This window comes from Molothrus aeneus, chromosome 20, assembly GCF_037042795.1.
Source record: "Molothrus aeneus isolate 106 chromosome 20, BPBGC_Maene_1.0, whole genome shotgun sequence".
In the NCBI taxonomy this organism is placed as follows: Eukaryota; Metazoa; Chordata; class Aves; order Passeriformes; family Icteridae; genus Molothrus; species Molothrus aeneus.
In genome coordinates, this window is record NC_089665.1 from 10,126,279 (window position 1) to 10,143,398 (window position 17,120).

A 17,120-nucleotide genomic window follows, 5' to 3' on the forward strand; every position below is an offset into this window, starting at 1 on the left:
CAGTGACACTCAGCTGTTCCCCTACCCACAGGGAGCCCGTGTTTTCTCCACAGTGACCCTCAGCTGTTCCCATCCCCACAGAGACCCCGTCATGTCCCCACCGGGAGCCCCTTTTCCCGCCCCTTTTCTCGCCCAGGCCGCGCGGGCCCGGCGGCGGCGGCGGCGCCTTTAAGCGGGGCCGGTCTCCCGGAGCCCCCGCCCGGGGGCCGGGCCGGGCCGCCCCCCGTAGCCTGGTAACGGCGGCTCTGCGGGCGGGGGCGGCCCCGGCAGCCGCGGTCAGGTGGCACCGCCGAGACGGAGCCGGCCGAGCACGATAAAAGTCCCGGCCCGCCGCCGCCACGGCCGCGAGGGAGCGCGGAGCCGCCGCCCGGGAGCCATGGTAGGGACGGGCCGGGAGGGGGGAGCCGGGGCGCTCGGGATGGGGGGGGCCCCGCCGTTCCCCGCCGTGTTCGCTGTGCCCAGCCCGCCCCTCTCGCTTACGGTGTCTCCGGAGGGGCCCCCGGCGGGCGGGACGGGACGCGGGGAGGTTCCGATCCCCGGCGGGCTCGGGGTGCCGGGGCTGTGCGTGGGACAGCGGGACGGGGCGGCGCTGCCGGGGCGCCCCGAGGAGCGGGACGCGGCAAAGATCGCGGCGGGAGAGTGGGGGGCACCTCCGAGCTGCCCCGGAGCAGCCGCGGGCACGGCTCCGGGCGCTCCTCGACGGGGAACCAGCCCCACCACGGGCTGTGCTGTGACAGGGCTCCATCCCCGCACCCTGCCTCAGCACCCTCCTCTGGCTCCTGCCCCCGGCACCCCCAGCTTAGCATCCATCCCTGGATCCTGCTCTTGCGCTCCGGCTGTGGGCTCCCGTCCCTAAATCCTGCCCTCGCATTCCTGCTCTGGGCATCCATCCCTGGCTCCTGCCCTCTCTCCTATCCTTGGCTCCTGCCCATCAGCCTGCTGGAGTGGGGCACCCATCCCTGGCTCCTGCCCTCTCTCCCATCCCTAAATCCTGCCCTTGCACTCCTGCTCTGGGCATCCAGGCACCCATCCCTGGCTCCTGCCCTCTCTCCCATCCCTAAATCCTGCCCTTGCACTCCTGCTCTGGGCATCCATCCCTGGCTCTGCCCATCAGCCTGCTGGAGTGGAGCACCCACCCCTGGCTCCTGCCCTCGCTGCCACCCCTGGCTCCTGCCCTCCCCACCCCTGGCTCCCAGGGCAGCCTGGTGCCCCCAAGCCCCGGCGGGTGCCTGCAGCTGCCCGGCCTCGCATCCAGCCCGGCTGCATGCACGGCCCTTGACTCAGCTCCGGAGCAGCTGCTTTGAGCAACACTGGTAATCAATGAGTGGCATTTGGCTGTAGGGAGATGGGGCAGGATTCTAACCTGTTCGACTGGGCAGCAAATGAGCCTTTTATTCTGGAGGTTTGAGTGTTGGCAGATGCCTTAATATCATGTTGCAAGTTCAGTTTATCCCTGATGCCCCTGCCTCAAGAATGGTGGAGGATTAGCACTGGCAAAACACTGTTTTCCCTTATGAGACACCAGATCAGCTGCCCTTCTCTGGCAGGGAGTGCATTCCTCCCCCAGGCCTCGCTGTAAACCTTGGTGTTTGCTGTGTTCCCGGTGGTTGGGACGGGCTCTGTGGCACTCTGGTTCCCAAGGGATAAGAAGGAAGGATCCCTCATTTGGGGGACACGTGCTGTTCCCCTCTGGCAGAGAGATCTGATGCCACGACTCGGCTGACGTGACCCTGGTGAACGTCAGGGGAGCAGTAATGCAGCAGGTTTTAATCAGTTTGTGCCTGGAAGGTGAGAACGTGCAGCTCTGCCTGTCCTTCCTGCCCCCGAGGGCTCGCCTGGGTCCTGCACAGGGACACAGACATCCCAGTTTCCTGCAGGAACAAAGGTGAAATCCCGGGGATTTCATCCGAGCCCTCGCTGCGGGGTCTGCTCTGGGCTCTGGCACTGCTTCCTCGTTGGTCAGGGCAAGTTGGAAATTTGCATGGCTTAATTCAATACCTGATCCCAGCTGGAATCTCAGAGCTGGAAAGCCAGAGAGCTCATGCTGCTCTAGTGCTAGAAACGTACGGGGTGTGGGGGGAAATCTTCTGCCTGAGCCAGGCTCCATGGCAGGGAGCAAAGGGATGCAGAGCCACCCCAAAAAAAGTCTCAGGTTTGTGTTCTGGGAGCCAGAACCAGCTTTGTCCCATGGAACCAGCCACCTGCAAGCCTGGGCATGCAGGGAAAGGCTGGGAATGGGGAGTGGGGAAAAGGCACCCGGACAGGGCAGTGAGGCCTGGGAGCACCATGTGCTGACCCCACCAGAGCCAAATACTCCAGGCTGTTCACCAGAGCAGCCTTCCTGCCACGGCTGCAGGGCTTTCCTGCCAGAGTGGTTTTCCCTAGAAGGGAGGGGTAGCACCTCAAACCAGGGATGGGAGCTTCTCCCAGCCCCTCCTCTCCAGGTGCACAGCACACACACACCCATTCATCGCTCCAAAAAGGACACTCTGAGCAGCCATAACATGCTGAAAGGGCTCTGGCATTTGGAAATAGCTGAGGAATCTCTGAACAGGAGCCTCAGCTCCCTGGATGCTTGGGAATAAAGCCAGGAACTGGGAGGCAAAGGCGCTGCCCACCCTTCCCGGGGCACCTGTGGCGCAGGCAGTGCGTGGGCTCAGCTCACACAGCTACTCCCCTGCTTTAAAAATAGTATGAAATGACAATAATCAGGCAGGGTTGGGGTTCCCAGCAGGAAGGATCAACAGGTGCTGCCACAGTCACCCCTAGGCCAGGTGGGTCAGGGTTCCCAGGCCAGTGAAAATTAATTCTCATTTATTTTCACCATCCCACCCTGCAGTGTGGGGGGGTCTGCAGGTCCCTCCCTTTGGGGGCAGGAGTCCTTCATGGAGGAAATGTGAATTTGCACATCATCCCTGGAAAAGGGAATTCTCCCCAGCCTGGAGCAGCCAGAGGGACCTCCTGGGAGCCGAGGGGTGCTGCTCACAGGGGAGGAGGCTCCACTGCAAACTCCATCTCCCCCGAGCTGATTAAAATGGGCCTCTCTGCCTGTTACCCGACACAACCCCAGGGATGTGCTCAGAGCTGACCTCATTCCTCCCAGCTGCTGCGGGCACATCCCTCTGCTCCCAGCCCTGCCCGGCCTTGGGGAGCCTGGGGAAGGCTGGGCAGCCCCTGCCCACCAGGAATGCCTCTGGAGGGGAAGGTGCCACCATCAGGGTGCCAGCTTTGGTCCCCCCTGGAAGCCAGGCAGCTGAGAGCATGCAGCAGTTGGCAGTGGCCCTGGAAAAGGCCCGGGTGAGGCCAGCACGGAGGCACTGGGCCCTTTCCAGGACACGTTGCAGTAAATTTGCAGCTGCCTTCAATTTCATGGGCTCTGGGGTGGGCTGGGGCAGAGCCCCACGAGCAGCAGGCACAGCCCTGGGCCCGGCAGGGTCACACACGAGCAAACACACCGGGCCCCTGTGTTTTGTTCTGCTAACAGGGAAGAGATTGTGTCCCTCCTGTCAGCTGTGACTGCGCAGGGCACGGCTCCGGGAAAAACAAGGCTCCATCTTGCAGCACCCCGGAGCCAGAGCCAGGCCTGGGTCTGCTCCCTGAATGTGCCCCCCCTGCTCTCCATCCACCTCCCCCGGGGTCACACTTGGACGCAGGGAGCAGGGGATGGAGCTTTCCCAAACTCCACCTGCAATCCAGATGCCATCAGCTGGCACTGGAATAATCTGTGGTGCTCCAGAAGAGGCGGTGTCGCCACTCGGGGCTGGAAAACAGCCCTCAGTGCTCAGCCCAGGAGGGAGCCGGTGCTGCACGCCACTGTGAGGATCCCTTCGTGCCTCCTCACAGCTTGGGTGTGGATTTTAAAGCATTTCACACACCTCCCAGGAGTTCTGAAGCAGGATGCAGATGGTCACGGCGCTGCCCCGTGCTGGGGGAGCCCCGTGCCCCAGCCAGCAGCACACGGAGCCCGTGGCTCTGAAAGCACAGACGTGGCGTTTCAAAGAAAGATGGTTTGTTTTTCTTGCATCGAATCCTCTCGCTGCTTGCCGAGGGAGGCTTGTCCTCAGAGCAGAGCCAGGGTTTATAAATACCAACGTGCCCCAGGTCGTGCCTGCTGCCCATCTCACTCTGTCCCTGCTGCCAGGAGCTCTCCCTGCAGCCAGAGGTTTGGCTGGCAGCTGGCAGGACCCAGCTGGAGAGGGAGCAGTGCCTGTTCCTGCTGTGGAGGGGGTGGCTGCATGGCAGGGATCACGGCAGGGTGGCAGGGATCCCAGCATGGTGACAGGGATCCCAGCACGGCAGGGTGACAGGGATCATGGCAGGGTGGCAGGGATCACAGCATGGCAGGGATCCCAGGAGGGTGGCAGGGATCCCAGCGTGGCTGTGGGCAGCGCTGCTGTCACAGGAGTTGGTGGCACTGGGAATGCAGAGGCTGCCGAGCTGCTGCCCTGCTTGGCAGCCTGGGACCCTGCCCATGGCACCAAGGGGCATCCTCAGATGAGTCCTTGCAAAAGCCTCAGCGCCCATTGTTCCTGCTGGGAGCATGGCAGTCAGGGAGGGATTTTAGCTGGCAGAGCACTCAGGCACTGCTCAGCCGGGCACTTTGGGCTGGGTTAGAGGCACCACCCCTGAGCCCGGTGCCAGCCCGGGGCTCGGCGCTGCCATGTGGGAGCAGAGCCCGGCTGTGGAGCGAGGGTGGCTCATGCTCAGCAGGGGCAGGAGGCAGTGGGTGAGCCTTGCCAAGGCCGGGGACACAGCAGTGTCAGCTGTCACCCCTCTGGAGGCAGCAGGCTGGCATTGCCAGCAGGCTGGGACAGGCTCCTGAGGCGCTGCCAGCCCTGCAGGAGCTGCCCTGGCTCTGGGAGCAGCTGCACCCCAGGCACGGGGGGCAGGCAGGACTCTGTGCTTGCACACCAAACTGCTTGCTCTGGGGTCGTTGAGCTTCCCAGAGAGCCCAGGACTGGTTGCAGAGTGTCTCGTTGTGCCTTTTGGGCACGATTCCCCTTTTCGTGGATCCTCTGGGAAGTTACTGGTGTGTTCTGGCAAGCACGGGGACCCAGCTGTGCTGGGAGCTGCACAAGCAGCCAGGCCTGCTCAGAGCTCCGGGCAGACAGATTATTATCTTGATTTAACATCTGACAGCTCCCATCCTGCTCGGAGAGGCCAGCCCAGGCTGCCAGCAGAAGCAGTCGGGGGTTGGTCGCAGCATCCTCTGGCTCAGCCCAGATCACCCCGCCTGCTCCCCTTCCTTCTTTCCCATTCCAAACCCGAGCCACTCGACCTTTCCATCGTGAGGATGTGCTGATGGCTCTGACCCACGCCAGAGGAGCCTCTAATGGCTCCAGGAGCACAACCAAAGGCAGGAGAGCAGAGCCAAGGGCTGGGAAGAGGAGCCCGTGGCTCCCACTCGTTCTCTCCCCTCCCGGCTCTGCTTTGGGCTCCCTTGGACTCAGCACAAGCAAGCCCTGACCCCAGAATGGCTGCAGTTTGTGCTGTCTGCTGAAATTTATTTGAAATGCCACTCTCCAGGACCATTTCTGAAGCAATTTGCTGTTCAGCCTGGCTGGGAAGAGCCCTGAGCAGGCTCGTTCATTCAGCGCCTGCGATATTGACTCTTCTCTTTACTGCAGGATTAGAGAGCATTTGTCATCTCCAAAATGAATAACTTTTCCTCTCCTGGGAGGGGGCAGAAGCCTTGCCTCAGTACTGACATTTTGCACACCCAGCCCAGAAATCTTCAAATCCCAGATGATGATCTGGGAATTAAACCAGGGGCTTCAGTGTCTCTGTCCTTGAGCAGAGCAGGGCCCACCCTGCACTAAACCTGAGCTCCAGAGGGAGAGAGGCCTGGGGAGCTCTCACCTGTCCAGGTACCAGCCCCTGGTTGTGTTCCTGCCACACAACCCAACAGAAACTCGAGTGCCCCGGGGACGAGCCACAGCCTCAGCTCTCAAGACAGAGGAGCTGTGTTAAAAAACAAACAAACAAAAAACCAAACCCTTAAAAATCAGAGCAAACCACCCGGCAGCACCAGAATAAGAAGGCAGAAGCTCAGACTTGCCAACTCATTGTCTAGAGCCCGACCAGTTCTCCCTCCTGTCCTGGAGATCACAAACTCACCCTGTTTGTCATCTGAGCTTCCAGAGGTGTTTTCAAGTCTTTCTCAGGAGGTCCAGGAAGCAGCAACGCTTTCCCGTGGGAATTTCAGCCTTTGTTAACAGGACTGCCTTCCCAGGAATGAAAGCAAGAGAAACAAACTCCAGCTGTTGCAAGATTTGGAGGAGCAGAGCCACGAGCGTTGCCGGCAGCAACCCTTCCAAGGGGCTGCACCACCAAAACACCAAGCAGGGCATCGGGATCACTGCACTGCTTTGGAAATCCTCTTACCTGGAGGTAAGAGCAGCTCCTTAGCTGCTCCTGTGGGATACAGCCAGCCTTCCCTGGGAGCAGCTGCCCGGGCTAGGCACCTGCCTCTCCTCCTGAGATTGGAGAAGCACGAAGCTCGGCCTGGAGTGCAGCAGGAGCTACACCTGAGAGCTGGAGATCCTGGATGCAGGATGAGATCCAGGCTGGATGGGGCTGGAGAAGTGTCCCCTCGCCACAAACCCGAGGATGGTGCTGGCCAGGAGCGCTGGGAAAGGACCTGGAGGCTTTGAAGAGCAGAGTGTTCTCCAGGCTGTAATTAACCACTGGCTTCCCCCACCCCTGATTATGCAGAGGAGGGAAATGGCAGAACCCACCAGTCTGCCGGGGAGGGAGGAGGCTGCTCCAGTCCTGCCCCTGCCACCCCGGGGTCCCCCTGCCACCCCGGGGTCCCCCTGCCACCCCGGGGTCCCAGCCTTCCCTCTGGGCACTGCATGGGCTCAGTGCATGGCAAGACCAAGGCACAGTCTGGAAAGGGATTTACTGTGGGTCAAGGCTGCTGCAAGATTAATTAATTCATTAACTGGAGTCAGCCCAGAAAAGGAGGATGTGATGGCGGGAACACCTGGATGCTGCCGGCCCACTGTTCTCCTGAAGGACCATCTGCAGCCTCTGGGGATGTCAGGCCTTTGCAGGAAACCCCAGTGACATTCCAGCTCCTTTGGAGGGCACTTCCAGTGCTGCTTTAGGGACAGTTCTGGCTCCAGCACCCCAGGGCACCAGCTTTGGGCTGCTGTGACTCCCCAGCCTATGCCAGCACTCAGAAACCCCAACCAAGGAGCAGTGGGAGAAGAGGTGGGGTTTTTATTTCCCATGAGGTGCTGCACCCTGGCTGTACCTGGCAGTGCAGAGGCTGAAGGGGCGGCCGGTGCCCGTCCCTGTGCCCTGCCAGGAGCCTCTTGTGCCACCAGCCTTCCCAGGCACAGCCTCACTGGGCTGTGTGACTGCTTTGTTCCATCTTCTGCGATTTTCTCCTTTTTTTTTTTTTTTTCCCTGCACTCAGCAACGGCTGGGAAGAGGCCTTTTCATTCCTTTTCTGTTTCTCTGCCCCAGCACAATGAGGGGAATGGCTGCGTGAAGAGCAGCAGTGTTGGATTACAGGGGGTGCGGTGGGATAGCGCGGCTGTGCTGGGAAAGGCAGAGGGGCTCTCCCAGGAGCACAGCAGGGCAATGGGGCCGGGCAGGAGGGATGTGGGTGCAGCCCTGGGGACAAAGGGGGATTCTCCCAGGAGCACAGCAGGGCAATGGGGCCGGGCAGGAGGGATGTGGGTGCAGCCCTGGGACAGGTGAAGGCTCACACCTGTGAGCCTGGGGGGAGCTGGAGCTGCTGCCAGCCCAGCCCCTTCCATTCCCAGCTCCCTGTACAGCAGCAGCTGCTCAGCCGGGTGTGTGTGGGCAGCAGCGTGGCTCTGTCACATGCCTGAGCCAGCAGTCACAGCCGGTGGCATCGCGGCAGCTCCGCTGCACGGGAGGACGCGGTGCCCGCCCCGCTGTGCCCAGCGCCGGGCACTGTCATCCCCGGGCACAGGGATGTGGGCACGGCAGCCTTATCTCTCACTGCAATAACGAGATTCTCCTCCCAATATTCCCTCCTCCTGGCCGAGAGCTGCTCTGGCTCGGGGGGAGCCGTGTCAGCCATTCCGAGCCCCGGGGATGTCGTGTGTGTGCCTGGGGTGTAACAGGTGGGACAGAGCAGCTGTGGCTGCCCCTGGGTCCCTGGAGGTGTCCAGGGCCAGGCTGGATGGGGTTGGGAGCACCCTGGGATGGGATGGGATGGGATGGGATGGGATGGGATGGGATGGGATGGGATGGGATGGGATGGGATGGGATGGGATGAGCAGGTGTTTGCTGCTGGCAGGGCAGCCTCAGTTTGCAGAGCGAGCCCAGCCTGTCACATGCAAATCCCAGGATAAGTTCCTGCCTGCAAACAGGAACCACTTTATGGAAAGCAGCAGAGCCCTTCCCAAACTGCTCCAGCTCCCCCGGGAGCAGCTGGAGGCTCTGCCTTGCTCAGAGCTGGTTTGGGGTGTCTCTGCTCTCATCCAGCACCGTTTCCCAGGGGATTCACCCCCACTCTGGGGGCCTCTGGGGAAGGAAGGGGATGTTGGGAAGGGGATGTTGGCCCCATCCTCAGCTTTTTGGGAGCACAGTGCTGTGGCTCTGGCATCAGCTCTGCCCCCTACCATTCACAGGGACAGGGGGTCCCAGTGGGTGGCTTGGGCACCATCAGAAGGACACAGACCTGCCCCAGCTGTCTGGGCTTGGGCAGATGCTAAAGGAGACATTAGAGTAAATCAATTACTTAAATGACTTTATTTTTTTTGAGCCATGACTTCTGTGCCAGCCTCAGATTCCTCAGGACTCACCGTGATTCTGAGTGCCGTACTGGCAGGAATTGGTGACATTCTGGTGTTGGCAGCGAGTGCCACCCTGAGTCCTCATCTCCCTGTGGGGAAGCTGTGGTCCTCCCTCCCAGTTCTTGGACACCCCCTAATCAGAGTCCAGCACAGATCCCAGTACAATCCATGCTCTGTTGTCTCCCCAGCCCAGCGTTGGACGCACTCCCTGAGCCGCCCCAGCAGCCCAGAGCTCGGCGGTGCCGCCCCGTGACTGAGAGCAGGACTCTGTCACCAACTGTAAGTGCCCAAATCCTCTGCATTGCCAGTAAGAGCTGCTTGAGAGCAGGGATTTCCCCTGCTCAGAGAGCTTTATTCCTCTGGAAAAGCACACCTTTCCTTGCTGCTCCAGCTGGGTGGCTGCAGTGCGGGGAAGCTGAGCGCTCGTAGCTGCAGCAAAAGCCTTGTTGGGGCAGGAACTTTTGCAGCTTTAGTCCACAGCTTCAGGAGCTGCTCAGATAGTTGCCAGAAGGGAAGAGTCACAGGGGAGGCCACGTTATGCTCATTAAGTTTCTGTACCACAGAGCCAAAAATCCGCTGGCAGCACCACCAGCCACTGCTGGGACCTGGTGGTGCTTCCCAGAGCAGGACATGAGGGCACACAGCTGAGGGCAGGGGAAGCCACAGCCCTTTAAAGGACTCTCTTAACATAATTAGGAATTCTGGAGGGACAGATCCCTCTCCCCAAGGCCCTGAGCATCCCAAGTCCCCTCAGCTCTGCCAGTGCCACCAGGGTGGGCTCAGAGGTACCTGGGCAGGGACTCCCCAGCCTGCAGAGACTGGAGCCTTTCCCGTGCCCTTCTCCAAACAGAGAGCACACAGACTGGCAAATTATTGCTACTCCAGGGCTCATCCCCTTGCCTGCAGCTTCTCCCTGGCTTTGGAGGTGCCCCAAAGGAGCAGGGGGGCCAAAGCAGGGACCCTCCAGGCTGGTGTGGCTCTTGCAGGCGGTCCCAGGCCTCTGCCAAGCATTAGTCAAGCATTGAAGCAGGACAAGAGCCCCCCCTGTCCCAGCCTCTGCTCTTGGGTTTTACTCCCAGCTTCTGACATAACCAGGTCACTCTTTCCACACTTCCCCTGCCTCTGTGAGAGCTGATGACTGATGGGGATGGACGTGACTCACCGCCTTTCCTAATGAGCGACTTTCCTCTGTTTATGTGCTTTGGCGGGGCCTTTCCTGCACCTAAAAAGGAGAAGGGTGGCACTGGGGAGAGGGCAGCCTGCTGGAAATTGCTGGCATCTGCTGTTCCTCACCATCCCTTTGAACTGTGGCCAGCTGTGAAGCTGCTGTGTTTAGGCATGGAAAAGGTGTAGCTCATCCTCCACGTGCTGGTCCGGGTGAGATTCTGTCCAGGCCCACAGGTATACCCTTGGCAAGTAATTGGACTTAATTAGGCTGAAGATTTTTTTTGTTACTATCTGTCCAGGCAGTGCCTGGGGGATGGCAGTAATGAGCACTGTGAGCCCAGCCCCACATTCCCCACGGAGCCTTGCCAGGCCAGAGCAGGGTGAGCTGGGCTTTCCTGTTCCCTGGCACAGGTCAGGGCCAGCTCCCCGCTCACGGCCTCCCTTGTGTTTTGCAGTGACTGAGCAGCGGGAGCTCTCGCTGTCCTGCCGCCACCAGGCCAGACAATCCCTCCCTTGGCTGCAGATCCCCTTGGCTCTCTTCCCATAATGGAAGCCTGAGTGCCAGGATCCTCCATGACCTCCAGAAGCCACAACTCCCTGCCGAGAACTCTGATGGCTCCGCGGATGCTCTCGGAAGGCGCCCTGGGGGGCATCGCCCAGATCACGCCCTCGCTGTACCTGAGCCGGGGCAGCGTGGCCTCCAACCGGCACCTGCTGCTGTCGCGGGGCATCACCTGCATCATCAACGCCACCATCGAGATCCCCAACTTCAACTGGCCCCAGTTTGAGTACGTCAAAGTGCCTTTGGCCGACATGCCCAACGCGCCCATCTCGCTGTACTTCGACAGCGTGGCCGACAAGATCCAGAGCGTGGCGCGGAAGCACGGGGCCGCGCTGGTGCACTGCGCCGCCGGCGTCAGCAGGTCGGCCACGCTCTGCATCGCCTTCCTCATGAAGCACCACAAGGTCTCCCTGCTGGAGGCCTACAGCTGGGTGAAGGCGCGGCGCCCCGTGATCCGGCCCAACGTGGGCTTCTGGAGGCAGCTGATAGACTACGAGAGGAAGCTCTTTGGGAAGACCACGGTTAAAATGGTACAGACGCCCTACGGCATCGTCCCGGACGTTTACGAGAGAGAGAGGAGACCCCTGATGCCTTACTGGGGAATTTAATGGGACTGCAGATGGGAAACACGAGTTGACCAGACTGGAGATGTTCCCTTCTCCTTCTACAGCCAACTTTGGTTCTCTACCACACAGCAGAACCTCAATTCTCACCTCACCAACCTGCAAGGCCAACGATTCCCTTCAAAGCGTTTTTCTCCATGGGGATTTCCCATCTGCATCTCTGATTTAGTAAAACCGGGTCTCATTATAAGTTTATTCCTTCCATAAAGCCTCCGTATTTTTTCCTTTATTTTTAGTCAGTTTATTAGGATCCTCCAGGGAAGGGCCTAAGAGGCATTGGGCAGAGTGGATGGCCCAAGTATGCTTCCTGCCCCAGTAGTAGCCTGGATATTTTGTTATAGCTTGTTTGCTTCCTTGCACAACCCTGTAGTGGCTCAGGAGCAGCACTAGCGAGGCCCTGCTCCACAGCAGCAGGTTTTCCAAGCACCAGGGAGGCAGGAGTACAGGGGCTGTGGTGCTGGTGCTGGTGTTTTCTTTAACATCCGTAGTGACTCTCAGTATATAGTGTTTGAGATCTTTAGTCAGCTCTTAATCGTATTCAAAGTTAGGGGGAAAAAAGGGAAAAAACAAACAAACAAAAAGATTGAATCAGTCTGTGTCGGCCACAAGTAAAATAAAAAATTGAGCAATTCAAATCAAATAAATACAAGATCCTTTTTCACTCATTCCATGCCAGGGCAATAGTCCTGGAATACACTCCAACTACTGGAAAATGCTGGTGTGTTTTGTGGGTGGAAAGTTGACAGATCTTGTCCAGATGTGGCTCAAGGCAGAAGCAGGAGGGATGAAGCTGCTGGGGCAGCCAAAGAGATGCTCAGGAATGTGTGCATGGCCCTGCAGGGCTGGGTGTGTGTGTGCCAGCATCCAGCACCATCCCAGCAGCCAGCCCAGCCTGGGAGGGGGTGAATCCCCCGAGTTCCTCAGCTCCAGCTCCCCTCGGGACCTGCCTTAGCCACTCCTGCCTCTCTCCATTCCGTCCTCAAGGTTCTGCTGCATTCCAGGGCTGCTCCTGAGCGTGCCAGGAGTGACTCCAGCCCAGCCCTTCCCTGCAGAAGCCTTGCCGTGGCTCCAGGGGCAGGGGCTGGAGCCCGGGAGAGCCCCTGGTGCTCCTGAGAAGGCACCAGAGTTTCTGTTGCCTTGGAGGAGGAGCAGGCAGAGCGCTGCGATCGCTGTCTGATTTCAATGAGATTCTATACTTGTAAAAAAAATAAAAATCAATAAAGATTAAACCAGAACATGTGTTGGTTTCCTGTTCCAAACTGTGCTAGTGGAGCTCCAGCAGCAGCCTAAGGCCCATTAAACAATTGTGGCTGAAGGATGTTTTCTGCTTTTCCCAGCGAGTTTTGCCCCACTGAAATGAAGGTGAGGTTTGCCATCAGCTGCTCCCAGCTCAGGTTCCAGGGCTGGATCCCAGTTCCAGACACAGAGACTCATCTTCCAAATTTATCAGAGTTAAACTTCAGCCAGGGAAATGGTAAGCGAGGAACTAGAGAGTGAAAATCAAGATTAATCACTGGTCTGGAGACGTTCCAACACATGACATTTGAAAGGGAAAAAAATGCTAAAAACTGAAATCTGCTCACAAAATTAAACTTTACCTAAAAATGGGCAAAGTAGGGTTTAACAGCATTTCTGGTATAAAAAAAATGGAAGGTTAAAAATTCTCCACTTTGAATTATTCTGTAGATTTTATGCACATACTGCCTGTGGACTGAGGGAAGAGGGAGATCTGATGTTCAGCCAAGAAGGCACCAAAGGCTGGCTTTAAACACAAGGGAAAGTTGGACCTATAAAAAGTGAAATTGCCTAATAAAACACCTGAGAAAACAATTCACCTGAAATCCCCATTCAAGGTTATATGACAGTCTTAGTGCTTGTGGGAATTTCACTGCAAAAGCTCCTCTTGTATTCACTACAGCAAAAGATTTCACACAAGTGTTTTCCCCCTCAAAATCCAGGTTTTTCTCCATTCTCAAATCTACAGAAACCAAAGGAAAAAAGCTCTGGTTTAGCTTGGATTGCTCTGAGCACACCCCTTCTCCTGCTCCCCACAGGCTTTTCCAAGGGGTATCTAAATTGTCTGAAAAATATTTTATATCTTTCAGTATTTGGTGAGACACCTTCCCCATCCCAGCCACAGAGCAGGTTTCACATTATGATATAAATATTTCAGCTTCCCAGGCTGGTCAGATATGAAACGAGCTTTTTATTGAACACCAGGTTTGAATCTCAACACAGGATTTATAAATCATTGCAGGAATTAAGGGAGTAAACAAGGTACTAAAGTCAATTAATAACACTTATTCTCACTGGATTTAAAATATCAGCAGCAACTCCAGCACAGCACAAACCCAAACAGCTCCAACTAATAATCACAAAACCACTTCTGGAAGAAAAATAACATTTGCCCAGAGGGCAGGAGAAGAATCACAATAGAACAATAGAAAAGAGAACTTTCCTGATTGCTCTCCTTCATAAAATTACGACATTCCTATTTTAACACTGAGAACTGGAATTAAATACAGGTGCAGAATCAAAAGCAAACCCAAAGCAGCAGTTTGTACAATAGCAGCTTTTATTGGAAAGGCAGGTTTTGTTTCAAGTTTATGATTCCCAGTGCAGCTGCCAGGACTCTGAGCAGTCCTTGGGTGTGCAGGAGCTCCTGCTCAGCCTGGGGCTGAACCTCAGCCACTGCAGGGATCGCAGGGGAGGAGCTGCTGCCACCAACCCAGCCAGGAGCAGCCACTGCAGGGAGGACAGGCCCTGGAATGGACGGCGAGTGCAGGAGGTGACAGCCCAGGGCTGCAGGGGCTCACAGCCAAACACCAGCAGGGAGAGGCAGGGGAGAGGCTGGAGCAGCCCCCAGCACCAGGGGGGAGCTGCCAGGGCAGGGAGCACCAGGAACTCAAAGGGGTTAAGCCATAAATACATTAAATAACCGAGCAAATAATTCCTCAGAACTGCAAATGTACACACAGAGACAGAAACCCCACTTTGCACAGGTCACGCCAAGGCAGCCCCTTTTATCTATCTAAAAAAACAAATGCAATCTCATTTCTCTTCTCCAGTGAGAGAATCCATGCAGGAAAAGGAGTTTCAGGTCTGAAATTGGGCACAAGCAGAGGGAAGGCAGCGTGTCCTGCAGCAGAGGCAGCGAGGGAAGGTGGGCTGTGACAATCCTGTCACCTTGGATACAGCTTGGAAGGACACTGGGCTTTGGCTGGCAACAACACCCGAGGATGCTGAATGCTCCAGTGAGTCACTGGGATGGCTGGGATCTGCAGCTGAGCCTTCTGTGCCTTGCCTCTACCCAGGGAGCTCCATGCAAACCCTGCCTGCGTGCCCAGGGCTGAAGCTGCTGGGAGCAGCATCCCCGCCCCACGAGGACAGGGGTGGTGTCACCCTTCAGGGAGCTCTGCTGCAGCTGGAACTGTAAATGTCCATCCCTTTTTATGGGCCAAAGGACACGAGAGGGGCTGACCTGGTAACAGGTACAGAAAAACCAGCACGGGAATAAACACTCCTGTGACAGTACAGCTTCACACCGTGGCCTCTTATTTGTGGCATTTTCTTTTAATTAAGGGGAAAAAAAATCCTCTCTAGCAAAGTGCTGGGGGGCTGTGGTGGCTGACATAAAATCCCTTTTCCCACCAGAGCATTCCCTCAGCACCAGCCTCTCCCAGTGACTCCCTGTCCCCAAACACTGGTGAGGGGCTCAGCAGCCTCACTGTGCTGGACAACGAGGGCTGTGGGCACCAGCTGTGCTGCTGCAGCTCCTTCCCACCTAATAAATGAAAGGGAGAGAAGCAAGGAGCTGTTTCCCTGCATTTTTGGTAATTGCTGGGCAGGATGTGGGAAGCAGAGCACGGGAAATCTGCCTCTGGATCAGCTGGAGGTGCAGGCACATGGGGCTTTATTTCATGAATGAGCTAATTTGAGGCAGCAAGGAGATTTATTGTAATTGGTGTAAGGAAGGAGCCAGACACCTCTGAGCCAAGATTCTTTCATTTGGGCTAATTAATAGTTTCGTATAGCTAAGCCTGTTTGTTTTTTAAATACAAAGCATCGTTTTCCTCATTGTAATTTCTGTTTCAGCAAATAACCACAGGTCAGTGTCAGGTACTTGTAATGGGGGCAGGATTAACTTGGAGAGGCTGGAGGAAAGGAACAGATGTGAGAGACTAAGCCAAAGAATTAAGGAGAAAGTTGCACCCTATGGATTTACAGCCCACTTCATTCCCTGCAGCCCTGGACAGGGTGGTGGGACGTCTCTTGTGACACCATGAGGCTCCCCCAGGTTTAAAATCCTGTAACCAGCACTCCATTGCCTGCACTATCCTCTGGATATTGGATCTGAAGGAGGAACCAGGTTCTTTAGATGCACAGGTAACATTCAGTGAGAGTCTGTGACACAAACCTGTCCAGAGAGGCACCTACAGAAGCCACAAAGCAGCAGGGACACAACGCCTGCTTCAAACACAGCTTGCTGAGACCACCAAATGCCAGGGTTAATTCCCTCTGGCTGTTCAATCCCACTCCCTGCTGCAGGAGCCAGCTGTGAGTCACAGGAACACGCTGCTACAGGCAGCACAGGCTGCAGGATCACACTCAGCCACCCCATCCCATCAGGAACAGCACCTCCACAGCCAAAAAAGGGAAAGAATCTCCAGAGCAGCAGATGTGCTGCATCAGCAGAGTCCAGCTTCCAGCAGTGCCGCAGCCACACAGCTCCCAAAACATCAGGAGAGACCAAACCCTGCCTGGAGCTCAGGACAGACCCGGGGAAGTTTCTCTGTATTTACAACAAGGACTGGGAGTTTGAAACTCCAGCTGCCTGCGCTACAGAATCCACAGAGCACAGGAAGAATTACAGCAGTCTGCCAGTCCTGCACCAACCAGTTCTGCATCCAGCACAACTTCCAGCACAGAGCAGTGCAGGCACAAACACCCAGCAGCTTCTCCTCCTGAGTCAATAATTCATTCTGCCCGGATGCTGCTGTGACTCATGTGCTGTGATATCACAGCAGCAAATACTTAAAGAACATCAAGGTCTGTGTCCCAAAAACGTTAAGGAAAAGATTTGCTTGCAAATACAGACTTCAAGTATTTAAGTGGTTGTTTCTATGCAAATGAGCCCAGCACTGCAGGTTCTCTGGGAAGCTCCATGCTGGCCTCTCCCATGCACAGGTTTATGCACATGGTTCCCAGGCTGCTTTTGCACAGGATAACGTTTTCGTCTTCAAAAAGACTGAAATGCCACTTTTTTTTTTTTTTTTTTTTTTGCCATACTATATATTATCCAGTTACTCCTGAAACCTTGGCCATTACAAGTGAATTCTTCCCCATCTGTAACAGTGGCTTTAATCTGTTGATTTTTGGACCAAAAATCAACCCCAAAGGTTGCAAAGGCTGGTCCCAGGTGCAGCCTCCAGCAGAGCAGTTACCCCAGGTCGTGCAGGATGAGACCAAGGCTCCACCTGCAGTGCAGCTGCTCTCAGAGCAGGTCTGGCAGGATGAGGCCTGGGGGTTTGGGCTCCACACAGTTGATCCAGAAGTTGGCACAGCTGGCGTGGTACTGGTGCCCTCCGTATGCCAGCTTGAAGTTATCTGTCTCTGAATTAAAGGCCTGCAAGAAGAATTGAAACAAGTGTGAGAGTCTGATCCCCTCCAGGGTCCAAACCCAGAGTGGGAAACAGCCCAGGGCTCCCCCCTGAGCTCCACCCCCTCAACTCCATTTGATTTCAGTTGCAGGAGGACAAAACCTTCAGCCATCACACCTGAGCCAACCTCCACGTGCAGGAGGGAGCCCTGGCAGCTAACTCACCTTGTTCCTGCATCTTCTGCTTCTGTTCCACCTCCCTACCAAAGGGGAACCTTGCCCTGCTTGCCAGCAGACAGCTCCTGCATTTATTTCCCTGGCTCCAGCCTGGCTGTGGGTTAGGCAGTGCAATTCTTGCTATTAGTGTTATTTCAGGTTGAATTTCATCTGCT

General features: G+C 56.6%; 2 protein-coding genes across 6 annotated transcripts in view; one reads left to right on the forward strand and one right to left on the reverse strand.

Moving 5' to 3' along the window:
- Positions 1 to 260: 260 nt before the first annotated feature.
- DUSP14 (dual specificity phosphatase 14) lies at positions 261 to 12,364 on the forward strand. Of its 2 annotated transcripts, XM_066563635.1 has the most exons (3): positions 261 to 379; positions 8,966 to 9,056; positions 10,400 to 12,364. In XM_066563635.1, exon 3 carries the CDS (start codon positions 10,518 to 10,520, stop codon positions 11,112 to 11,114), a length of 597 nt encoding a protein of 198 aa, XP_066419732.1. In that variant the 5' UTR covers positions 261 to 379; positions 8,966 to 9,056; positions 10,400 to 10,517; the 3' UTR covers positions 11,115 to 12,364. The 2 variants fall into 2 exon arrangements, with proteins under 2 accessions (XP_066419732.1, XP_066419733.1); XM_066563636.1 differs by lacking the exon at positions 261 to 379 and having other exon boundaries at positions 8,262 to 9,056.
- Positions 12,365 to 13,315: 951 nt separating this feature from the next.
- Positions 13,316 to 17,120, reverse strand: part of SYNRG (synergin gamma) — a 36,787-nt gene continuing 32,982 nt past the window's right edge. For all 4 annotated transcript variants that reach the window (XM_066563701.1, XM_066563700.1, XM_066563704.1 and 1 more), the window contains one exon: positions 13,316 to 16,755. In XM_066563701.1, coding sequence (XP_066419798.1) covers positions 16,624 to 16,755 — 132 coding nt within the window. In that variant the 3' untranslated portion in view covers positions 13,316 to 16,623. The remainder of the gene's footprint in view (positions 16,756 to 17,120) is intronic.

Bases quoted from the DNA above. Each gene is read 5' to 3' on its own strand.
- DUSP14 (XM_066563635.1), top strand. From the start codon at position 10,518: ATGACCTCCAGAAGCCACAACTCCCTGCCGAGAACTCTGATGGCTCCG.